Source organism: Aphis gossypii, chromosome 1, assembly GCF_020184175.1.
Source record: "Aphis gossypii isolate Hap1 chromosome 1, ASM2018417v2, whole genome shotgun sequence".
Lineage (NCBI taxonomy): Eukaryota > Metazoa > Arthropoda > Insecta > Hemiptera > Aphididae > Aphis > Aphis gossypii.
The window spans coordinates 44000006-44027804 of NC_065530.1; the positions used below are offsets into that span (position 1 = coordinate 44000006).

At 28.6% G+C, this 27799-nt stretch overlaps 1 protein-coding gene across 2 annotated transcripts; it reads right to left on the reverse strand.

The window, feature by feature from the left end:
• Positions 1-204: 204 nt before the first annotated feature.
• On the reverse strand, positions 205-27248 carry LOC114125875 (MFS-type transporter SLC18B1-like). 2 transcript variants are annotated; one of them, XM_027989681.2, is made up of 12 exons: positions 26864-27248; positions 26430-26696; positions 21169-21264; positions 15370-15443; positions 15097-15244; positions 13205-13273; positions 12960-13071; positions 12736-12851; positions 10138-10328; positions 6776-6871; positions 6505-6673; positions 205-2126 (listed from the first exon to the last, which is right to left on the reverse strand). In XM_027989681.2, exons 2-12 carry the CDS (start codon positions 26532-26534, stop codon positions 1797-1799), a joined length of 1506 nt encoding a protein of 501 aa, XP_027845482.2. In that variant the 5' UTR covers positions 26535-26696; positions 26864-27248; the 3' UTR covers positions 205-1796. The 2 variants fall into 2 exon arrangements, with proteins under 2 accessions (XP_027845482.2, XP_027845472.2); XM_027989671.2 differs by having other exon boundaries at positions 26430-27248.
• Positions 27249-27799: the final 551 nt, after the last annotated feature.

Genomic DNA, 27799 nt, shown 5'->3' on the forward strand with positions numbered 1-27799 from the left:
TATGTGCTACTGTGCTAGAAAATTATTTTTATACATTTTAGAAAATGTAATAATCTCATCACGAAAATTCCACGGCAACTCTCCAAATCCCTGAAAGGAATAAACAACGCTTAACGTTTAATCGACTTAAAGGATATACACAAGTAAAATGGGACTATAGGCGGATTAGGAGCAAACGCGGCAACGACAAACAATGCGCGTGTGTTGATTTGTACAACGTAATTTTAATTTTCTTAACTGTTAGTATACAATGTAACTTAAGCAATAATTCAAATAATAACATCTAAAATCACTAACACAATATCATGTAACTATATATTATTTACATATACACTGAAAACTGGTTACAATAGTACTACGTACGTATACATTCTATATAATATGTGTGTTACAAATAATAATAATTTTATGGCAATCCCGTCAAAACGCATTAATATAATAATAATAATAATAATAAAATAATCATAAAATCATTATCTATAAATGTTAATTATATAAATATATCGTTACTATACCGGTGTTTGTTGTGTACGAGGATGACCCATGTTTTCGACGGAGCATTGCAACGGTATACTAATATTGTTTTGTGGGGTAGCTATACAAACAAAAAAATAAAACGCACTACTTGTCGTCGACCGTGGTCGTGGCTATAGTGTCGGCCAGTAAACTTTCATCGGTATATAATAATAAAAGTATTTTACGATTAAGCTCTAAATTAAAAAACTGATTTAGGAAATCGATACGTGTTTATATTATTTTATGTACGTAAGAAACATCGCTGCTAGTATCAATAATAATCATATCATTAAATATATTATATACTTATTGGCGGTGTGAACATGACTGGCGGTTGCTCACGAATAATAAAAAAAAAAAATTACCAATACTCGAAGGAAAATATTATATAACATATAAATATATTAAATATTATAATTTATTATGTCTAACAATATTAATTAAAGAATCGATCAGTTTTCTTTAAAATATATAACATAATATCATACGAATAAAACGATACCTGTAATAATATAATAATAATAAGTGGATTAGGCAAATAATAATTATTATTATATTATTGGCATGCGTATTAATACGACGGACGGGTTTAACAGTGAGAAACAGAGACAGACAGAGACAGAGATAAAAATAAAAAATAAAAATCATTGTGTACAAAATCATTTGCTTATAAGACGTGGAGATAAAAAAAATCAATAAAACACATTTATACGTACACGATCGTGACGCGTAAAAAAATACGAACAATTATAATATTATATAGAGTATCGTTATACTGACATAATATTATGTAGTGATAACAATTATACGGCAAACGAGACGTGTGTGAAGTACGATTTTTTCGGTCGGTCAATACGTGTTGGCGGCCGAGTATATGATATTATGTATAGGCGAATTCGTGTGAGGTGTAACAGGTGTTACATGCTGCAGCGTGTGTGTTGATATAGCCGTGCGTGGGCGGCGATGGCTGGAGATGTGGGGAAGTTGGTGGATAGGGGAGGCTAGAATTGGACGAAAAGTTACACGTGTAATAATACACGCACACAGATATATATCTATACGTATATTATGGAGGGGTTGAGCCTGCTTGTCCTAATAACGTCGTTATAATATCATAACGTGCTGTAAGACATATTGAGTGTGGGTGGTGGGTGTTGTGGGGTCTGTGGGACGACGATGGGGTTGGTACATTGCTATGGCGGTGATGACGATGATCGTCGTCGTCGAATTCATCACCGACATCGTTTGTCATTCATAATACAGTGGTCGCCGGCGGCGGTCTAGATCCGGGATTCGACGGCCAGCGGACTTCCCCGGGCCTCGGCCCTGGCCTCGTTGTTGATGCGCATCGACGACAGGGACGTGCCCATGCACGAGTTGCTGAAGCTGCCGTAGGTCGAACCGAATCGGTGGCTGGACCGGAACGATTGGTGGTGCCCGTTGATGGTGTAGACGGGCGACTTGAGCGCGCCAGGCACCGGCGCCGCGCTGGTCCGGTCGGCGATGTCCGCGCGCCCCGCGAATCCCACGGTCGAGTCGCTCATGCCGTTCACTACGAACTTGTCGGACGGCCGCCGGTCCAAGCACACGAACAGCAGCAGTGCGATGCCCTGAAACGCGTTTGAGTGCATATTATTGTATTTGACGGATTAATATGATAGAAAATAAAAAATAAAACAATAGTAGAACAATAATTAACGCTTTGGAAAATATTTCTTTTAGATAGCTGTAAGTGCCTGACCGAAGATGAAAACGTTCAAAAAATAAATTATACTTTTAACTATTTTTATATAATTCAACGAAAGAGATTTGTGATGATGAGACACCGTTTTATTTCACTGACCGTTTTCCCGGTACAAGTGTGGTAGTGTTGTGTATAGTACATTGTATAGGGAGAAAAAGGATGATAATAACATAATATTTTATTTGTAGTAAAGACCATATATATATAGGTGTACTATTATTTATATCTCATATTTTGTTATTTATATTATATTCTTAGTTCATTACTTGAGAAAAATGGTATCTCATTATTAAGTTATTGAAAGGAATACGGCCTTAATAAATACGGAGAGTTAATATGGTTATTGATAAAATAGGTAGTATAGGAATGTATATCTTTTATTGCTTTACGTTGATTGATCAAGGTTGGCGAGTCCAGTGGTGTACGAATTAAATCGTATTTATAGGGTACCGTGGAGTGATTTAGTTTGAAAGTTCTGAATTTCAAGAAGCGTTTTTTAACTCGTTTATTGATTTCAATCTAAATTAGAGTAAGGGCCCCAAATAATGCAATGATATTCCAAAATAAAACTAACTAGAACTATATAAAAAGTTTTATCTGTAGTATCTAATTCGGAAGATTGGAGTTTAATAAAACTTAACGATTTTGAGGATTTACCCATATTATTACATTTCGACTTGTATGCGATATACGTGAGTAAAACTAACTTTAAGTAAGGCTGACTTGGCGGCATGGGTTAAATTTAGCAATTTTGTTATTTTGTATCGGTTGGATAACTACAAGTATTTTCTGACAAGACCCCCGAAAAACAACCCATTACTTAGTAATGTCTTGGCAACATTACAGTAATCATTACTACATTATAAGTATGTGAAAATCCACTCGTGCGTTTTTAAAATTGTTTAATGGAATAGCTACAATAACACTGTTAATTGATTCTAAGTGTTCGAACTCTACCTGATTATAACCGGAAAATACTACGACATTTCTACTAAAAGCTACATAAACTTTTTTGTATAAACAAACCAAAAATACTTGTTTATCCAAGTTAAATGGTATTTTAAGGCACTATCTTTAAGTACTAGGTACACTTCTATAAAGAATCTAAACTTTTTGAAGTGGATATATATTTAAAAACCTATTTGTATTTATATACATGTCTACATATTATCAATTAGGTAGTATTAAGTTATTTTTAAAAATTCTATATAGCAAATTTTAACTTAATACTTATTATTATTTTGAAATATGATTATTGAAATGTAATACTATTAAATCACTATTTTTAATCTTGGCTAAAACAAAGCTATACAGGAAAGGGGTAAATAGAACTTCGTAATCATTTAAAAGTTAAATAAAATGTCAACTCGCATATTATATTTATAGGAAGTTCTAGACCGGCAGTGTTTGTGGTTTTATTGAATCTTCCGAGAAAATCGATATAGCTCGATTTCATATATTTTCCACATAAACAACATAACGATGGTTATGAGCGAGTAATCTATTAGAGTACTCAGGGGGAATGATTAGGGTCTATAGCCTATTGATCGAATTATTATATTCGGCATTAGTTGTTAATTAAGTTATGCTTATAATACACATTGAATTATTGTATAGAATTTAATATAAATACGTGTGTTACTTGTAAGTACTTTCAAATATTACTCGAAATTCGAGACGCAAATATTCTCAAAATCAAAAATATATAAAAAAAAAATCACATGTATTACAGCGTGTTTAAACAACAAATCAAAAAGATTAATTTATATTTATTTTGAATTGTCATTAAGAGTATATTAATAAGTATACAAATTTAATATTATAAAATGATAATTATTATCAAACGAATTTTATTTTAGTTGAATTGTATACGGGTAATCAAAAGTTATATTTAATAATTTTAATTTTATTTGAATACCAATTAATATGAGTGGATTACAGATATAGTATACACTTCACAAAGTTATAAAATAAGTATTGAAATAATATCAAAAATTGTTGTGTATTCAATATAAATAAATGTAGGTTATAAGTGTTAAATTTTAAATTAGGACTTAGTGATTTTATATGTACTTCAAATTTATGAATATTTACGTATAGATTGTACAGTAGTAGGATCATAATTCAATCGATGTCTCTGGTATAATAACTAAACGAAATTTTTTTAATTAAATTATCAAATACTTTTTTTGGTATGTATAAAGTTTTGAAATTTCAACAAATAGACTAGGTATTATGTTTTAATTGAAAGTTTCCACCTGATAAAGTATAAAAAATTTCAAAATTTTTAATAACCGTATAATTTGTTTGATTCGTTTTTATTTTTTGTAGAACGGTTTTCTTGGAAACAATTAAGTCAATGCTATTAAATTACTAATACATCAAATTTCAGGTAATTTAACTTACTCTAAGTCAATTTTGTTTACGGTATTTCTAATATTTTTTAATAACAAATTACTTACTTACCCCAAAAATTTGTTTTCATTTATACATGAATCAAATGTTTAAATTTAGATGAGATTTATAATCGAATATTCAAACTAAACTTAATAAGGTATGCTTTATGTGTATAGTTAATAGTTATTTTATAATATTAATGAATCCTGATTTAATAAATGTGTACCTATGTTTATTATCGCGGTTAATATAAATACCAAAATGAAACACACCTACTACACAAGAACTTGGTTCATTGGTAATTATCAAAATCAGCAGATATAAAAAAGGTCAAGGATTTACAGTCTAAACAATCGAGTAAAAAAAATATAATAAGCACTGCGTTATTTTTATTTATATTTACAAACAAAAATTGAAATAAAAAGAAGATTTTCTCTTGGATAATACATTGGATCGGATACAGCTGGTGATACTAATTTTTTTATAAGTGGGTGTTTATGTAGTTTCAACATTGTATTATATTTACCTGTTATTACTTAAACAAGTGTTTTTTTTTGTTATGATAATGTGGATTAATTATTTTTTAAATACATATCTTACGTTGTATAAGTAAAATGATTTATATATTTTTTCTATTTAATGAAACATTAACATAAGCTAACCGTGTTTCAACCATTTTAATAAGATTAATATTGAACAGTGTAAAAGAAAAAACTGAACAAATGTGTAAAGCTCACATAGCTTAAAATGTTGAAGTCAGTATGAAAAACATTTATTGTGATTACATTTTTGGAAGATAAAGCATTAATATTTGAAAAATTGAGACGAAGAGTTAAAAAAAAGGGTATTTTAAATTTAGTCTAATGAAGAAAAGGAGGGGGCAATTTATAAGTCGGAAGCAAGTTAGCTGGGGAGGATATAGAATGAATGGACTGTGATTGCCTACTCCCAATGACAATATTATAATAATATACAATTTAAAAATATTGGATTCTGTGTAAATATTACTTAATAATACGCACGGGATGATGACGCGAGTGAAAATATAAATTCTTTGAAACCGTGAATTTCTTAACGAAATGCTCAAAGGCAAAACGTTCGGGATTTTCGACCGAATATCATAAATATACATCAATATAATATATACGTATTATGTATAATACGTACGCATAAATAGTGAGGCTACATTTAAATATTATGGGATGGTAAAATATATACGGAACAAAATTATTCAAAAACCAGGATTTTTTTTTTCAATAGACAGTTGAATTTTTGATTTATTTATTCTCGGGCTGCGCCTATAATAGTATCCTCACTCATAAGTCCAGGGTTCAGGGACATACAACCACAAAAACCATTGAGCTTCTGTATGTATCCAAAAATGTTAAAATTTGATTACTATTATACACAGGCGAATATGAATAATAACGTAAAAATTCTTTACATTATTTAAGTAAAATATTTTAAATATACAAGTTAAGATTTAGCGTATTTTAATTTTAAATACTCGTATAATATAATATATTATAGTTTATGCATATTTATTATCATGCATATCTTATATTTCTCCACTACGTTTTTCACTACATGGATATGCAAATTGTGTAAGTCCTAACCCCTGCTAATAATAACATATGATTTAAATATTAACAACAGACATTTGAACACTTTTATTTCGCTTATCGAGTAATACAAACCGATAATCAAATTTTTAAACGACTTAATATTATTATCGCGTGAACGGTTCGTTGGAATACTTGAACGCGCAATTTACGTCGTCAATATTGAACCATCCTTACCCCTTCCACCAAGAATAATAGTGTGATACCGCAAAACATTTAACTTACCAATAAGACGTGTAATGAAATCTCAAAGTACGTGCCCTTTTCGAACCCGACTAAGTCGTACAGAACGCCAGCTATAGATGGACCCAAAAATGCGCCTAAGGCGAATGACGATGACCAAATGCCCGACAACAATCCGTAAGTGTGTATGTCGTTTGGAAAACCACTTTCGCTGCAAAAGAAAAAAAACGTTACTCATCTAATACCGTTTATATGTACCTATTTATTTTTTTGTCATTCTATTAAAATGTTTTGAGTACGTTATATAACTTACAAAGCAGCATTCATAGAATCAACGAATGTGGGTACGCAGATCATGCCCAACGCAACTCCTTGTATGACCAATCCAATGACCACTAACAGCATGGATCTAGAAAACAAGTACACTGTTAAAACACATTCAAATGTTGAAATGGATACAAATTTATAATTATACACCGAGGAAACGGAGAAAAAAATAAATCGAAAAAAAACATTTTGTAACTCGTTTTAAAAAGGGGGAAAAACAAAACACGGGTACATAAAAAATGAAAATTAATCAAGAAAACAATATTGTTTATTAAATTATACGAACAATCATTATTTATTATTATTATTATTATTATTATTACCAGTACGCCGATATATTATATAGTGAATAAATTATTACGATGCGTTCTAAAAGGCGGTGAACGATACTTATAAAATATTTACAAATCATTCACACCGTCAGTTTTACATAGGAAGCATTATTTCACTATTTTTTTTTTTTTTTGAAATTAAATTTAAGACGTCTATAAATCTTATAAATTCATTTTTACTTGATTTGAACAGTGAATATTCTACATCTTTAAAAATTTGGATAGACCACATAATATGGACACGTGAACACAAATACATTACATTTGAGTAATACGAATACGAAATCACATTATTCATAAGATTAAATTTTGAATCATGAGTATAATTCATCAAGATTAATTTTTTAAGCTACGAAAGCAACGAATAAATATAAATAAATTAAGAAATTTTAACGTTAGAATTGACATTTTTTTAATGTTTTTCATAAAAACACTGACTTCAAATTATAGAACTTAAATGCCTAGTTTGCGTTTATGTTATTATGTTGTCTTTTTTCTCTAGAACGAAATTTAGTCCATTTTTTACCATGAGTTCAGTACGTGTACAATAATATAATATGGCACTGTGCGACCTCTACTACTGGCATTCTAATCTAAACTCAATTAGTTACGAATATAAAAATAATTCTTTTCAATTATAATTATTTTGTTGCATAATAATATGTGGAGCCCAGGTACAAAGTATTAATTAGTAGTACACAATATCATATTGCTAATGATACAGTAAGTACACATCGAACTTATACCAATAAATAAAAATAAAAGTACATATTATTATTAGTAATGAGAATTTTCAGTCTCCAGCAAAATGTTATACATTAATAGTCAGATTGACTTGTGACAACTGATACTTTTTTGGTAGATTTGATATCGATTTTGATACAAATTACAAATCGTAATTCAAGTCACCAATCCTGGTTTGTATCAAAGATTTGGCCATCTAAAATAGTTTTCATTTTAAATTCACGGGAAAAAAAATAAATGTTTATTTTACTTGTTATACTATTTTGATTATTGTGTATTACAATTTACGACAATTCGATTTTAATTATACAGTATTTTCGAAAGGTATAGCACTATAGCGAAGCGTTTCTAAAATTTGTCAGCTATTAGATTAACTGGGATTTTGAAATACCAAAAATATAGACAGTCCTAGTTATATATATTATATATAATAATTTAAATTTATAATTTATTAAACTTCTCATAATTATCACGCTATGACGAAAACGTATTATGTCGTTAGTTTGATAATAACGAATTTCTCCCTCATATTAATCCCTCGAAAACAATATTAATTATTCTGATTCTGACTTGCATCCCCTAGCCAACCTCAAAACGTCATTTTAATAAAAGTTATAATTAATATAAGTTTATGAAAATAAATATTATTAATGTGGTAGACGTTGTATATAATAATATGCAAATACGTAATAAATTTAGGATATGTATTCTATTGGTGTTTGAAGATAAAATGTCTTATAACGAATGTGCTGTTTTTTTATTGCATCCTCAAAGAGTTACGCGACACAAAAATACTGGACCACATAAATAACGTGGAAAATACCTTCACCGGCCACCATCGGTCGACAGGTGACCATTATGTAGGTGAAAATTATTGATCATAGACTCGGTAAGGACGCATGCAGACACCGTGCTGGTATTGGTGAAATTGCATAAAAGAACCTATTCTAAGGTGAGATAATTTCACTTTTCCCTTCGAATGAAAGAAAAGTTGTATCGATTGTCATACGAATACAATTATTAAATATGTGTTTAGAGCGCTTAATTAATGAGAAATATATAGACAAATGTATAATTTATAGGTACGTTTTTTTTTTTTTTTAGTCTGTTTCATTCAACCCTTTCGAAATTTTAAGAGGACGTCGTACACGCATGTGTTGTCTCCGTCTGATACACGTATATGACATTGCAAATTTTCGTTCACCAGATTCAAAAGTATGCTGTTAGTTTTGATATTAGAGTAAATTGACCTATTATATAACTTAAAGGTAAGATTATTATTTAGGGCCCCACGTAGCCTTTAATTGATATTATTATTTTTAAATAAGTTATAACTTTTTTGAAACTCTATATTTTAAAATGATCATAACTTACCTAAAAATAATAATATCAATAATAATCTTACCTTTAAATTATATAATAGATTAATTCACTCTAATAGCAAAACTAACAGCATACTTTTGAATATGGTGAACGAAAATTTGTTATGTCATACGTGTGTAAGACGGAGACAACACATGCGAGTACGACGTCCTCTTAAGGCCAACACAAATACGAGATCGTGCATGGATTTCAAGTATAATTATTTAGGTTTATTATAATATACAATTATTATTTTCCTACATGGTCCGTGAGTGAAAAATATTAAAAACACGCTATAACATGTTTTATTCATTTTCATTGAAGGTACTCGTACAACTGTAGTTTATAAATAATAATATAATACGCAGTAAAATTTTATGAAAGTTCAAATTCTTTGAATTTTACTAAGCAAATTAATCATGATATTTGATTCAAATTTAAAGTGAGCTAGTTCTCTTGTTACTGGTTCATTTTCAAACAATTTCGCACTTGAAGTTTATTTTTATACTACGTCAGTGTTTATTACAGTTTTTTTTAAAAAAATATATTCAATTACTATGGTTGTGTTTAAAATTCATCAGAGGTTTATCTAGTTGGTAGGTACGATGTTATATTATGCTTAAAGCATTCACAAAATGCAATAAAAAATTATCACTTCGTAGGCATTTTCACTGATTGTTTATAATTTATATAAGCACTTAATTATTTTTTTTTTAGACTTGAACTTTTATTATTAGCTTTTTGATTGATACGCTTTGATCGTACGTATTGTTTCGTTAAACTTAAGACCACTCAACTCTGTTCGTTTTACACTTATCATAAATTTTCGTACTCGTCATCTTTACCATCAAATCGGAACACATCGAAATCCACGATAAAATAATGTATTTTTAATATTATTTGCTCATACTTTTGTAATGGCACGAATGGAGCTGGTCCAACTAAGGAGTAGCTGATGACTGTTAAGATTGTTCCGATGATCATAATTTTTTTGGGATTCAATCCGGTGTCGCAAACGTATCCGATGACTGGCGCTATCAGCGCGTACGTTCCACCGCTTATGATGAACACGAATCCGACGTCTACAGATGAAAGTCCAAACTGCGGAACAAAGGTATAAATAAATAAATAAATAATAATAGTCTAGCGTGTTGTGTTATTACGCATTATACTTTATTTTTTTTTTTTGTACACGGGTGCGCCTGATTAAATTTTGATTAGACGATTTACCTTAGATAAAATATTATACAATTTAATAAAAACCATATCGGGGTTCATGTCGAAATACACGTTTACGTCTAATATCACCTACCATAACCTAAAACCTTGCATAGAGCTATAATAATAGATATATCATTACTAGAATATAAATTAGTTATTAGTTCTATGGGCATGTCACGTCAATATTGTTGACCGAAAATTTATCGCAAGATTATTGATTATCATTGATAACAGAAAAAAATAAAATTTTCCACGCAGTCATCATTAGTCTCTAGGACAATCTCTAGGAATAAAGTTTGAAATTATTTCGAACTGGCCATTTTTTAAATTAAATAACAATGAACAAACATGAACAATGTTAAATCAAATTTTATGTGTTGAAAATGACGATTAAAGAAATCTATTATCCCACTGAATTTTGTGGTTGGTATGCACGAGTGAGAAGTGGTCATAAATGCATTTGTAGAACGAATAAATTGCAAATGTACAAGAAGTTCTATTTTTCCTTTATCTGCACTTTTTTTTATCATTATTTAAGAGACGTTTTCAAATAAAAAATGGAATATATAAATGTCCATAAGATAAATATTTCGACGCTACTCTTAAGTTTCAAGTCAGTACTCTAGATTTTTATACAAGGTTTCGTCATTAATATTGCCATACATTATAATTAACTAACAACATTTGAGTGTACACATTTTTTGCTTTCAATATTATAGTATACATTGATATTTCACCATGTTAGGTACGACCACAATTGTTTTTTCTTAGTGTTATTTTCAGTTAAATATTCTAATTTATGTAAAGTGGAGTAACTATCAGGAGATTTTGTAAAGTCGTTTACTCAATATTGGCTTAAACGGCCCGGGAAAATCAACGAAAAAATTTATTTTGATAATTGATTATTACAAATTTCAAAATTAATATGCAAAATATTATGATTTTAATTTTGATACATGAAAATTGTTTAAAAAATTGTACTTATCTAATTTGTTCATAATAATAGAGTAATATAAAATATTACCGTAAGTTCAATGGAAAAAAATATAATACAATAAAAATACAAGTATTTTACATAATATTATATTATTATTATTATCTATTATTTAAAATCGGTATCCATGTGTTCTAAAACTGTATTATATAATATTAAATATAAATAGCATGTATTAATAGACTATGTATTGTGAAAAAATATTTTTATGTATATCGTGTATAGGCATATAGTATATACCTACTAACTAAGCTCTTTTTACGTATATAGGTAGATAAAGATGGTAAAAATCTTATCATAAATTTAAAAAAAATGTAATGTAATTAATACATATTTAAATTTTATAGTATATATAAAGGTAATAGATATTAATTAATAAGAATGTATGTATATATAAATAATATATTAATATAATTTAAGACTAATCATTTTGATATTTTATATATTTATTTTTAAATTAAGTGTATATTTATTTGATAGTACGAAACATTTTAAAATTCTATTAATCGATAATTTATCGATCTCTATTTTTGTCTGTAGAGATAAGTGTAAAATATTAAAAAGACAATTTAATTAGAACTCCTTGATTAAAATTGTTATAGACTCTAATTTATCTAATTGTGCCACGGTTTATGTATAACCTATATGATTTACGTTTTTAATATTTATTCGTGCTCGTGAGACAATATACTAAATTCTATTATTCTACGCAAATTTTTTTCTGTGAAACCAGGAGAAACCAAATTTATATAAATTAAAGTAAAAATATATGATAGGTATTCATACACGTCCGGCAATGCAAACAATTTTGTTATCGAGTATAATGCGTTATAATTTTATAAATATCACAAATAGTAAAACTCAGGTGTTTGTTATAATTCAATGCCGACATTGAAGTGGATGAAACGTAAAAATCACGTTCAGATAATGGTTTATAATTAGTTTTAATTTACATTAGATATTATCTCGTTTATTGTTGTCGTACGTAAGTACTCGATTTTTGAAAGACTTACGAGCAAACAACAAGGCAACATACGTTTTTAAGTAAATTGTTTTTGCATAGATAGTATAGGTTATACACGCTTAGTAGAAGTAGGTACTTAAGAAAACACAATCGAGTATACGATACAGTTCAATCATATTTTCTACATATTTCGGGAACAATTTCTTGTATTTGCTCCAACACAATATCAATATCATTAATTTCTATATCGATTTTTCGATACGGTTCATGTCATCAGTCAAGTTTCTGTTATTAGAGCCATGCTATGTTTTTAAAAAGTAGGTACTTACTCCGCGAATGTGTGGCTCCAATGTTGCTGAATAGTATCCCATAGCCGTGGCTGTAATCACTGTTGCGATTGAATTTATGAGTACAGTAGGAACGCTCATGAGGTGTGTTACTTTAGCTGTAACGGAAATAATATAATTAATATTAAAAAAATATCATAAGTATATTCGTATTAAATATTATTATTATAATGAAGTGTAATGCGATTACGGATTTAAGGACTTACTTTTAGCCTTGTTCGGACTGGGCACGTCTTGTTTCATTAAAATACACACCAAGAACGACGTTCCAAGTGTGATGAGGCCCATGACCACAAACGGCAGCGAAAATCCACCGATCTGTCGAGACGGGTAGTAAAGTTATAAAATATGATGATATGAATAAAATGGTAAAACAAAGACGAAAAATGAATAATATTTTTTTATAAAAATATTATTGTATAGGTACCATATTCAAGTTTAAAAAACTCACCTCGAACAGCAAAGCGCCGAGAGTTGGTCCAACGATATAACCCATTCCATAACATACTTCGAGAGCGGACTATAAGATATAAAAAAAAAATGTTTAGTTAAACATATTTTTTGTCGATGGATTGTGATTTATTTAATATAATAAGTATGTCTTATATTATATTCTCTATGATAATAATATCATTAAGATGAAGAGTTTATATGTTTGAATAGCCGAATTCAATAAAAGTTATATAACTCAGAGGTACTTCTTCTTTTTTCAACCCTCATAATATTTAGTTAATATAGGTGGCTCGCACTTGAATTTAAATTCGTTTCATAGAAATTTAAAAAATGGATAATTTTTTAATTACTTATACAATAAACCATAGTTATCGGGTAATGAAAAAAAAAATCGATAAAGACTAGAATACCTGCCATGTATTGGTATGGCTTTTTTTTAATAAAAAAAAAATATTTAATTTATTGTTTAAAAACGTGCAAAAAAAGACAATATATTTATTTTTGTGCCTTATAGACTTATAAAAATTACTTAACCGATTTTGATGATTTTTTCAAAGAGTATTGTACACAGGCAAAATGCCTATCTCAGTCAAATTAGTTTAAAAAGTAAGATATTCCGATGTCGAATAATCAGTGAATCGATATATACTAAAACTGATATACACCGATTAAATGTCGTATTTTATGTTAAACTAGTTTTTTCTAGGCTTACGTCGAATTATATAGATAGCATAATGCATATTATAAAGATTTCTTGATAGAATTTATTTATTTTGTTTATTGGACACGCGATTCTATCACAACTATAGAAAAATATATTATGTGATATGAAAACAATATGAAGAATTTCCTTTATTTTAATTAATTCGAGAATTATTTTTTTTAAGTTTTCAATACCGCGAAAAATGATCCACGAAAAAAAAGTAAAAAAAAAGCATGACCAAAAATTAACAAGAAATAGTTATACAAATTTGAAAAATTAAAAAAAGAATTAACTACCGAGTATTTCTCTAGAATTTCAGTAGTGAAACTGACTCTAGTGTAGTCCGACAGAATATTTTTATACTTAGAAAACGAACTTTCTACATCCACTGAAGCGATCAGTGCATATTTCATACAATAGGTTTTAAATTACAACACTAAATCTTAAATTTTGGGATAATGGATATCGATGTTATGGGCATACTGACCGTATAGATATTGCAGGCTATATGTAGATTGATAATCTATACGTTTAATAACATTTAATAAACAAGCCGATAACGAAAACAATAATCAAATGTCCGCATATAAAAAATTCACAGCTGGAATAATTGAAAAAAACAAACAAAAATAAATAGGTTAATTTGGAATCAGAATGACGTGAAACGAATTTATGTATAAAAATTAGACTTCTATCTCATGAATAAAAAATGATGCATATGCTTTAAAATCCGAGCCTTAGTCATAACTATGTTAGTGTTTTGTCAACAATCTCTTCGTCGCACCAACTAACAGTTTTATCGTCCACGTATTAACAAAACTCTAAACGTGTTATATCGCCTAAACATATTCATTAGTGATAACATTTTCTAAACGCAGGTACACATCACTGTCATTCAATGTCGTTTACGAATAATCACACACCTTTAATAATTATCAATGTATGTTATTGGTAAAATAGATATTTTTATGTATTTTTATGATACTAAAACATGGGGGATTTAAAGATGAGCGTTTCGTTTTTGAGGTTAAGTTTGGTTAATGGCTTAGGTGAATGGTGATTAAAACAATTTCAAAGAATATTTGGAAAACTCTACCGTGGGAAATACAAGAATAAAATTATTTTTCATGTCAATGAGTAAATAAAATCATATCGTCATGTACGACATTATATTATTATTTACGTACGAAAGTGCTAGCAACTGATTCGGGGAAAGAAACTGCCGTCAGTGAGAACGCGGCTACCATTGCGCCTGTAGCGCCCAAAGACTCCAATATCCTAAGGAATAGCGACAGCAGTAAGAACACATTTCTTTCGTCGATGTACGTCAAATATCTGTAATTGGTAAAAAAAAAAAAAAATTAATACATGATATTATATTGTTATTACGTTTACATGTAATTTTTATATCTCATTAAGGATATGAAAATAACATAGGTTATTTTTTTTGTTCACGTTACCCAAAAGCTACAGTCGACACAGCGTTCAATACGATGCCAATTACCAACATATATTTCAGCCCGACCTTTTGTATCTGAAATATAAAATAATTATAATTATTATAGAGTTAAAAAAATATGTCCAAAAATTCACAATTTTTTTATAAGCGTTTGAAGTTCAAATTTTAACAAAATCCATCATACTACTGTGATTTGGACATCTAAGTAATACAGTATTTCTCATAAGTTATTTTATTCTAATATAATATACATGTCTACTCTTTCCTACTTTGTATAAACCTACAAGAGTAAGAATACCAATTCACTTTAGTTTCTATAATTTATATTATATCAGTAAACTAAGTAAGAAGTGTTTTTATATTTAATAAATTTGGTCGTAATAGAAGAGTTAAGCGATTGGATTAATTCTTAATAAAATGTTTATAATTATATTGTGTATAAACGAATAACTTAAACAAATATTTCACATTTTTTCCAATATCAATATATAATTATTTCTGTATTGCATATACTTCTTACCTCTCTTAGAATGTAAGTTGTATATGGTATACAAATTATAATAATTGTAAAAATGTTTAGTCAACAGTTTTTATCACTGAAAAATAATTCTTTTAATAATTGCACCTTCCTATGTGTTAATTCCTTATAATATTATATTATACGCCTAATAGAAAGTATAATAATAAATAAATAATTTTTTTTCTAAAATACAAACCATGTAAATATTGAGCTACAAGTCATTGCTAAAAACCTTTAACCTATTGAATTCATACGACTTAAAGTCATTAAAATTAGAAATTATTCTTACTACAGTAATAAGGTATTTTAGGCATTAGTTATTACTTATTAATAATTAAGTACTTAAATTATACGATATTAATCGTTTTTAATTTAAAAATCATATGTATAAAGCCGTACTATAATATATATTAAAAAAAATGTTATTTATAATTAGTTATAACTGATTAAGTATACACATGTTAACCTTTAACCTTGTGATAAACTTACGACTACAACAATATGATTTCAACTATGTACGCACTTAAATAATATAAATATCTATATATATAGTAAATTTTAATAAATCCAGTGTTAAATTAATGTACTTTGCAACTAAAGTTATTTAATTATATGCTATTGTAACCTAAATAAAAAGGTTTTAAATTACAATGAAAACTCTATAATTAAGGATTTTAAAAAGTGTATTTAACAAGCAAATTGTTTGAATACATTTTGGATGTCATATTTGTATTGTTTTTATCTTTTTGATTTCAAAAACTACGAGTTATTGTCCCCCTTTATGTGCATTATAACAGCAAATAACACAATATGTTTGTATGTACATTTCAATAAATATTTTTCATATTTTCACCAAATACGAAATCACTTATAATATATATTATATTTATCCCGCCCTCCACAAAACGCTAGCTAGCATTATACCTATATCATTTATGTAAATATTTTGTCAATCGGATTTCGACCTATCTTGAAAGCAATTTCAATGAAATACAAATAGTACAAAGTACAAAATTATATTTCAAAGTAAACCGACGTAATTTTTTGTACAATGTATTATAATACATTTGTATGCATAATATAATAAATATATTATAAATTTATGAGAACAAGTTTTGTACGTTTTATCGAATTACAGAGTAAAAAAACAAAAAAAAAATGGTGATTGCAACCTCTACGTTTTTTAAATCCACATAAAAACCCGTACTTAACGGCTTAGTTTTGAGTGCCTACTCCAACTCCTGTCGTCACATATACGTGTCTATACACACCACAGTGCAATATATGTATAACGCTGTATGTACACTAACCAGAAATATATGTTTGCTATTAGTTTTCACGGCATATTTTATAATATAATACGTTATATGTATACTTATAGTGTATATATATTGTAGTGTGTTTATATAGCTTCTTTTCAGCCATTCTATTTATTTACGTGATAATTGGCGTGTACAATACCGTCCCTGGCCTGGCGTCTCAGCGTCTAAAGTGAAATTAATAAACTAAAAGGTTATATGACACACGTGCATGTCTTGTAGATCTTATTAAATGTATCTTTTCACACGAGTGTTATTCGCAAGGAATGGGCATCGTATAGATACGCGGTTATAATAATCGCTTGTTTCGCACTCCGAAACAAAGTTATGCGCCTCACGATCACGATATAATCGTAGGTACGCGCATTCCCTAAGTTGCAAGGTATTGCGTATACACGAAGAAAGTTGTAATATATGTACTTTTTAGACTCGGAGAAGTTATTCTGCTGTATGGATGGCCTAGAGTGCACTTTGTCATTAAGTAGGTCACTGTAACGGATATGTTAAATTTTAATTCAATTATAAATCATAATTGTAGCCTATATTTCTAAGGATATTTTGCGAATTATTAATATCATAATCATAATCAATTGAATTTTTTATTGGTAAATAATAATACCGTGTGCTGAACTGATTTTTGTCAAAAACATCGCATATATTATTATGATATAATAACTATTATAATTATTATATATACCTAGTACGTATATAATTTATTACCATTTATCATTATAAAATTTTAAGTCGGTAACGGCGTTAAGTGTAAGACAGGTTTTGTAATATAATAAATAGCTATATTAAATAAGCTAAAATTAATCCAAATAATAAATTAATTAAATTACTGTACGTTGGTATTGGAAGAAAAGCATCAAATCTCTACAATCAATATTTTTATATGACAACCAAACTAAAATTATATATAAATAAAAAAATTATTATTTTTTATTTAAAATATCAGATTTCGAAAAAATTAATTCTGTACGTATGTATAGTAATACGAAATAAATTTATTATGCAAATTTGTCAAACTGTCAGAATTAGAGAGTCAAAGAGGATTATTTGTAATTTCAATGATAATATTATGTTCCCATTTTAATTTCATAGATCATCTAATACTACTGTGTACACTATATTCCGATAAATAAACACATTATAATATAATATACTTGCAGACATACCCACCCATCATGACTAAGGTGCGACAATGTCACTAACTGAAGAAAATATGTCTTTCCACAGTTGCGGTATGGGCCAAAACCCGATAAGGTGGTTGAAATGATTGAAGTTTTTTGGTTATCGTCACGTTCGCGTCGATAACGAATAATATATCTATACTCGTACACAATACAGAGCTGCACTACTTAACATATAATTTCCATATAATCGACAGATTAATGATTATAATATTTGAATAGAATTTTATCTTTAGTATTCTTTTTTTATTGACGAGATGTAAGTATGAAATTAAGTCAGAAAACAATATGGTATGTATAATAGGATACAGGAGATGGTTTTTTAGGTACGGAATTTTAATTTGACAGTGCGCAAAAATAAAATGTAAAACTAGTTTGTAAGATTTTAATTTAATTTAATTTTTTTATCGTTTTAGTTTTATATTCATTATGGCTATCTCTTATTATGCGGTATATCATCGTTTTCTGTACTTCAAACATTGTAACTATAAATATTAGTGTAGTATGCGGTCTACTAATGTTTTGTATTTTACTATAAATAAAATGATCGCATTCGTATTTTATACATTTTATCTTTGTACTTCCCAATGCAATATCATCGATATGACTAATAATTAAAGGTAATCTACCCGATCTACGTTGCCAATCGTATAATAATAAAAAGCGAGCTGTGATGAGGTGAAAGTTTGCTGTCAGCATAAAAATAATTTAGATGGTTTAGTGTCGTTAATGCCGATTATGGTGTATAAAACTAAATAGTATAGAAAATTATTATAATATTTATAGTTAATAAACTATTTTTTTGTTATTAAATATATATTTGTTTTTTTTTTTTACATATTACATTATTAATAAATAAAATAAATTCCATTTTTTTTTCTGAAAATCAATGATTAATATATATGTATATTTTTTCTTTTAATTAATGGTAAGCCACATACTATACTGTAATTTTTTCTACGGTGGGCCATGTTCATTGGTAAACTGCATATTTTTTTGGTAGACCACAATATATTGGGATCATATTATTTTATCCAAATGGAAACTAGTTCTTTTAGATGTCGGTTTTATTATTTTGTTTTGTTCATAATTTGATTTTACTTATCATCAGTAAAAATGTTTAACAAACAATAACGAAATTTACAAATAAATTTAATCGGGTATCGTAAGATTTTTTATTTTTGTTTTTAACAATGGGTAGTAAGAACCCTAATGGTTTTTTTTTAATGTGCTATTGCGATTTAGAATTCCATAAAAAAACATTTATGATAAAAAGATAATTTTTAATAAATTTTGGCTGCATTTTTAAATATGTACAATTACATGTTTAGTCGCATCGTACCATCCTCTAAGCGCTTTGATCAACCCTGATCATGGTTTATCAACCATGTTTGATTCTACATAAAGAAAAAACGTTTACGTATCTCAAGTGCCGATCATGCTGTCTTAAACATACTTTACCATTCCTTTGAACCCATGCCCACTTAAAATTTTTTTATTAACATTATAATCACCAACTCTTCATCACTATTCGTTGCTAATGCTGAATACCGATAAAATTATAGATAAATATCAAATATACTTATATATTATACGTTTTAGCTATACTGATTTTGTTGGATCGGTAATTAAAAAATAGCATTAAAAGGATACGATTTACATTTATAGTAAAGATTAACTCATTAATGGATAAGAAAATTTATAAAATAAATTGCTACATAAGTATATATTATGGTACATATATGAATGGAATGGAAATATAGTTCTAAGTTTTTAACACACTTAACATTACGACCGTCTGAAATGTACTTAACGCATATGTAAATGAGTATAGAGATGGTGGTGGTGGTTTGCTAGTATAAAGCTTAGCAAACCTTGGGTATGCATTTAAATATTAGTTGTACAAACTTTGTAATGTGGTTATTATTACCTATTGTCAAAAGTCGAGTATATAACGACGGTTTAATCTAAATTATGGTTTTTACTTTAAAATAACATAACGCCATGTATATCTCATCTATAATATTTGACACAACAGACAGGATAGTAATTTAGTAAATTAAAACAATTTTATTTATCTGATATGTTTTAGTACCTCGAGATACACGAAAATACGTAAGAATACGATTCCTCCTGTATACGCTAAAGTCCTATATTTTGTATATTTGATAAGTTATAAATTTTGTACAGCGTATAATACGTGTTTAAAAACAGTAACCAAAAACATAGTTTTTAAAAATCATATTCTCCCTTAGTCAAACAGCACACTTACTAGGAAAGAAAAAGTAGTCATCATTATGCTCAGAATAGGCCATACTAGATTAACCCACCCCTTTATAATGAAGAAAGAAGACCTACCCATGTGCCCGACCTGTAACGATCCCATGACAGTTAAACACATCCTCGACGACTGCAGAAAGTACGAATTACAACGTCAGAAATTCAATCTAACCCACCATCTTGCTGAAAACCTCAACATCGATACAACTAATGTTCTAAAATTCCTCAAGGACACAGAACTTCATTAAAAAATCTTATAAAAATATATCCAAATAATATATCCATCTATAATGTATTACAATCAATTTTGTATACAGCCCTTATTTATTTATTGCATTATTTGTATTACCTTAATTATTACTTATAAGTTTGTATTTAATGTAACAACCCTCTTTTAATGTTAAAATTAAGTAATTTATTGTAGCCAATGGCCCTATAGTTGCCGAGGCATTTGTTTTCAAATAATAATAAAAAAACAGTTTACTTACCAGGCTTCCAAAAACTGGTGACGTAATAAATGCTATCAGTTCGAAACTGCCAAAAACGAAGCCGTATTCTGTAGCTGTACATCCTTTTTTCTCAGCCTAAACACACAATATAAATACATTAAGGTATTATAATAAAATATACGGTTGTTTAAATGCAAATAATTGTTTTATCGTTTATAGTGTAGGTATTATTTACACAGTTGAAAATTAAGTCTTTGTTTCTTATTGATGATACATAATAATAATAAATTGTATAATATAGAACAGGTTAGTGCCTGTACACGCTAAATACACAACAATATCGCTTTAGCTTATCGACGTTGAATATGGATACGACCTTCGGGAACGCTTATAACGTTTATGATACACATATAATTATAACAATAATATCGAAAACAATTAAATAAATAAATAACCCATATAGTCATATAGGTAATAATTAATATTTTCTATAATAAAGGAAATTGTTCAAACACTCGCTAAAACCAAATATGTGATTTGCGCGCAAGTAAAACATCGCGATAAACGATAATATGCGTTTGAAATGCATTACTCGTAAAAGATAAACAACACGAAAGATATTAATATTGTAGTGAATTATTACTATTATGGTTTATGACAGGTACGGTAGTTTTGACGTACTCGCATCTTCGTGAAAATAGTAATGTAAAATGTGATGTCATTTAATAATAAGACTGTCAGTAGTTCACCTATATAAATTTATTATTTATATAGGTGAACTCCTGGGTATAGTAATCTGATATTATTGCCATCATTATGTTATCAATCGTTTTTAAAAAAAATATATATTTTGCGAAAATTCACGAGTCGTTCAAATTTGATAATTCTCAAAAAGTTTAGTGTTATCATACAACATTTCTAGGTAGGTATATTATTTTGCATTAGGGATGCAAATTATTGTACCGACATCTATTACGATAATATCATAATATATGAGAACAAAATATACTATTATTTTGATTAATGTGCAAAAGTGTAATGTGTAGGTATATAATATTATTTTAGCAATACATGTAGTATTAAATTATTATAATGCCATATTATCGTTAATCATTAAAACGTGTATCACTGTACGTAATGGTACATTAATTTATCAGTATGTTTTGTTATCCAATTAACGTTTATTTTACAATATTTGGTTGTTAAAATTAAAAATAATTAAATTACTGATAAAAACAGATTTTATGTTGAAATACAACTTCGATCAATTTGTTCTGTACAAAATACTATGTAAGTACCAATGTACAGTATACACATTACACGCCAAAAGTTATCGTAATCTTATCAAACGTTAGAATTTCTATCTTATCGATTTTACATTAGGTATGAACAAGCCACAGACAGCGACGACTCAAAACTATTTTATTTATAACAAAACAAGTATAATATAATATTTTTCTCTATGGTTCAAAATTTAATAAATTAATAATTATTACCCATTCGTTTGTTAATATTTTGTTCAAAAACATTTTTTTTTTTTTTATACGAAAATGTATAAATGAAAAATATAATCAAAAAGCTGAAATGAATTATGTGTTCTTTGAAATTGTTAATAAAATAAAGTATTTTGATTTCGAGACTCAGTGTAACAAGTTAAGAAAACATTATTTTAAGTACCTACGTTTTTTTAAGACATTATTTCTTAAAAAAATATGTTTCAATATAAATTTATTCTATACCAATAGAAAATAATATTAATATAAGACGAATTTCAGAGTTATGGATTATGAAATAAATAATAACAAACTTAATTTTCTTAACCATAAACGGAAATACGAGCAAATCCGTCTATAAACACGAAGAGTGCATAAGTACAGAGTACCCAACCATAGGCTGAGGTCTTACGACTCTCCTCTAATCAGTCATAATAATTATAATTTTACATTGTCGCTTACAGTTAAAATAACTTTTCTTCAAGTGTACTATTACAATATTCGTGGTGCTAGTTCTGTTAAGTATAAATATTCGAATTTAAGGTGATAAGTACCTGGAGCACACCTGAGAGTTACATCTGTATGTTAAAGTAATTCCAAGATTATTACACAATAATACCTAAATAAATTAAAATTAAATATTTTATTAAATTTTATTTTTATAGAATTACAATTTACACAATTTTGATGTATTAATATCATATTTATATTACACCTCAAGAAGCTTATTGGTACTTATTCTAAATTTATTTTAGGAAATTTTACTAATTATAATAATAAAATATAAAAATAGTAAAATGTAAAACTTTATTATTCAAATAAAAATGAATTTTATCTGGTGCATATTATTAATTACTGTGTCAAATTTTAATTCAATCTATGAACAATTCTATTAAAAACTAGTATCTTTTTATTTATTTAAAGTAAAAGTAAAATTAAAAAACTGAGTAGTTTAATTTTATACTTATTCGAACGCATTTAAAAGTTAATTAATATGCAAGTTAAGCCGTGAGTAGGTAATATTTTAATTTAGTTTTACAATGTTTTACATCATAATGTCTAATGTTTTCAATTCGAGTTTAAAAATAAAAATAATCAAATCATTGGTATCTCAAGCTTCTAAGCCAACTGTATAGGAATATTTAAAAATAAATTCTAGGCTTATGATAATCACTATTAAACATTTTAATAGAATTCATTATAAAAAGAGAATTTACCAAGTTATAGTAAATTATAAGAATTAACTTAAGAAAAAAAAATTGTTATTTATAAAATAGTAATTAATTGTAAAAACAATTGGACACAATTTATTGATATAATATTGACAATGAGTATTTAACGTAATTCTAAAAATATTGTACTCCCTAAATGACTAGAAATTTTTTATTTTTACTGACGATTCAATTAAAAAACAATAAAAATTAAACGAGAAATTAATATTAAATTGTGGTCTGGCGTCATAACTCCCAACACGTTAAGTATGCGTATCGTCCATATGAGCTATCGCAAGGACAACATTATTTTGAATTTTTTAATAAAAAAAACCCGTTTGCGATTGTCAAGAACAATACAAAAAGTTACATAAGTAATATCATTCAACATTAAAAAATAACATTTTATAAGTAAAATCAGTTACGTTTTATTGAGTTTTATTGTATTTAGCTGGCGTTCAAAATTACAAACAAAAACCACAGGACTCTGGTGTTTATTATAAAACAACTATATCATAATTTAATCGTCTATAATACCTACTCTACTTTAAGTCTATAGTTATCCACAGTTCTATAATAATTGTAAAGATAATCGGTAGTTATTAAAAAATTCAACATGTGATGTCGATATTGAAGAACACGTGTAGTAACGAAAATGCCTTATGGTGGCTTAAAGCAATATAAATCGGTATGTCTGTATGTTTATAAATTATAATATTATGAGAAAAAATCCCGACACTTGAAATGTAACAGAGAGTACATGGTTGAAACTCAAAATTATCTATTTACGCGAATAGTTCACGTTGTTAAGAATATTAAGTGCCTATAAGCTATTTTATTATGTGTACCTAATTCAATCTGAGCTTGTAGAATTAAAAAAAAAAAAAAATAGAAATTATATTATCTAGACAATGTCTTATTTGCAATTTCATAATAGAAAATATAAGATACTAATGAAACATTTTTAAGCATTAATTATTTTTTAATAATATATGTATTCTCTGTTGTTATTTTAAATTTCAAATACTATAATAAACACATATATATATATTATATATTTATCAATATGTTTTGCTTTTACTAGCATCGTATCAATGAAATATTGAAATGCATTAAACAGATTTAATTAATGGTTTACTTTACGTCCGTAAGGTTATTATGTATATTGTATAATAATTATTATCGGAAATTATTTTTCACGCTCCTAAATCGACTCCAATAATAATTGCTCATACAATCATATTGTATGTTTATATAATTATTTGTAGTAAAAAAAATGTTAAATGGTTTTTTTAGTCTCCACAAAATACTTATTACCAAGCAACTATTATATTATAGAAAAGACACCGTGGATATATGAAACAATACAATAAAGTTCATGAATAAAACTTTAAGGTTTTAAACTTGATTATTTTGTTGGTATACAGACATACAGTTCCAAGGTGTAAATTGCAAATCATTTATTTTTCGTAACGTGTAACGAAAACAAAGTTATACGAAAACGAAATTTATATCCACGATTTCGAATCAAGAGCAAACGTGACGTCAAACAGTTTACCTCATCGTTATTTTGAGGTTAATCACGTTCATTGTTATCGGATAATCCTCGTGTACCTACAATTTTCGTCGATGGATAGGTAATCGCAAAACAACAACAGAATATTGTAAATGTACTTTAGCTTAGAATGGCTTTATTATAATATTAGAATCATAATATGGGCGTAGTCCGTTTGGCCGATTCGATCTTATATCTTTGCTATTAAACCGAAATTTTATAGTATACCGTTCGACGTTCGGAAGAACTTTTATGGAGGGTCGTGTACCACTTGAGCGACAGCATTTGTCTTCCCGTTTGAAGAAATTTAGAACCATCAGCATCGGAAAACTTTAAAAAAAAATCTATTAACTGTTTTAACTAATGGTAAATTTTATATTCACTCAAAAATTATGTAAAACACTGTATTTACATATAACACAATTATTCCGATAAAATTGTATTGAACAGCAGTAGTAAAGTATGAATAATACATGTGAAAGCACAATGCAATAATGTGGTTTCATTCAATAACGTGTAATATTATATTATATTATATTATATTATACTTTATTTGTCCAAACGGTACCTAAGTATATCCGACACTCACCCAAAAGATTAATCCATTTTCAGAAAACCTAAAAAACGGTCAGGATCCATCTAACCTGTTGATATTTATCCTAGTATATTATTAGGTATACATTATGTACGTAGCAGAGGTGACTATAACTTGCGACTCGCGTCTTAATAAGAAATTTTAAATTTGCTCACATTATAACTATGAATTTAATTTTTTTTTGATACATGCATTTATAAATCAAATTATATAAAATGTATTTATAAACATTTTGACTCTTATCATTTAGCCACGTGGCTCGCCCAACATATTATTTACGTCGGCTACTCCTGGTATATAGCAAATAATTTAATAATACCAACGTCATTTGAACCGTAGGCGACACTGTCGAGCGACATGCGCCTGGAGATTAGGTCATTTACTCGTTATAAATCGTATGTACAAGTGCATGTAAGGTTTTGGGGCTGTAGTGCGGTGGTACTCACTTCTTCGGGGTAAAATGGCGCTTGCAACGATATGCAAATCGCGCAACAAAAGTGCACGGACCCGACCACGGCCAGAATTATCCATTCGGAAAGTGTGAACTTCATGGTGACGTCGTCCACGTGTCCTCAGGTCCGTTCGTTCCGGTCGGTGCGAAGATCTGCGCGGCGGCGGCGGACCACCAAAAACCGTTTGATTATCTTGACGAGTTCTCGGCCGGCGGAGACGTTGTCGGCGGTGCGTGCAGGGTGCGGCTGATGTTTCGTGCGCTGGAAACGACGAAACGATCGGTGAATAAAAAAAAAAAGCGCACACACACACAAACACACGCGCGGGAGAGCGAACGGTTTAAAGTTTAAATTATTATTAATATTATTATCGTCGTCCGAGTCGCGCGCGCTAGTCGTGCAATAATATTATTATAATATTTTAATACCTTCGACGATAATCGGATTATCGTTGTAATAATATTATCATGAACTGTATTTTACAATATTATTATTATTATTATTTGGATCACGCGGACTGGACGTTTGGCGAGTGCCGACTGCCGACTTGCGACGGTGTGTCGTCGACTTTTAATTCGAAAATAATGCCCAACAACGATTATTACAATAACGTACTGCACGGCGATCGACGCGCGGGCGAGTGTCGACGCGCTCGACAAACCGGGTGTACTAATCTCGTCCGTCCGAAACTCGATGTCCGCACACGCACGTACACACACTCACACACATACACGCAAAGTGATCGAGAAAACCCGCAGACCGTTTCGCGAGCTGTACAAAATAAGGTGTAGTAGTAGTAGTAATGGTAGTAGAAATTTATTAATTACACGAATATTATACCTATTTATTGTATCTATATATATACGATTTGTACTGCCAACCGTTTGTGTTGTTTGTATATATTTATGATAATTATTATTGTTATCGCCGTTTTAATAATTATTAATGGTTCCGATGTAGACGAGAAGAGATTAATATGATATTATACTCATTGTAATAATAACAAAACGCGTACACTAAAAATAATATAATCGCAGCGCGTGTATGCGTGTGCGCTCGTGTTGGGTTCAGTGTGCGTCCGGACGACCGTCGGCGGCGACCTCGCGGTGTCGGACGATTTTTCACGAATGCCGACGGAGATTTGCAGACGACGATACCTATATTATCAGAAATGACATTTATTACTACTACTATGGTAATGTGTGTAATAACTATAATAATATTATTATTATTGACGTCGACGAGAAACCAATCCCCGCCGCCGCGACACGCCGAACTTGGCGAGTTATCACGATATATCATAATAATACAACAGACGTTGTATAATACCTGCACGTGTGCCTGAATACTAAACCGGCTGTAGC

Bases quoted from the DNA above. Each gene is read 5' to 3' on its own strand.
- LOC114125875 (XM_027989681.2), bottom strand. From the start codon at position 26,534: ATGAAGTTCACACTTTCCGAATGGATAATTCTGGCCGTGGTCGGGTCC. The intron at 12,852-12,959 runs GTAAGTCCTTAA...TTTCCGTTACAG, and splicing joins CAGTCCGAACAAGGCTAAAA to CTAAAGTAACACACCTCATG. The intron at 10,329-12,735 runs GTAAGTACCTAC...TTTGTTCCGCAG, and splicing joins TGGAGCCACACATTCGCGGA to TTTGGACTTTCATCTGTAGA.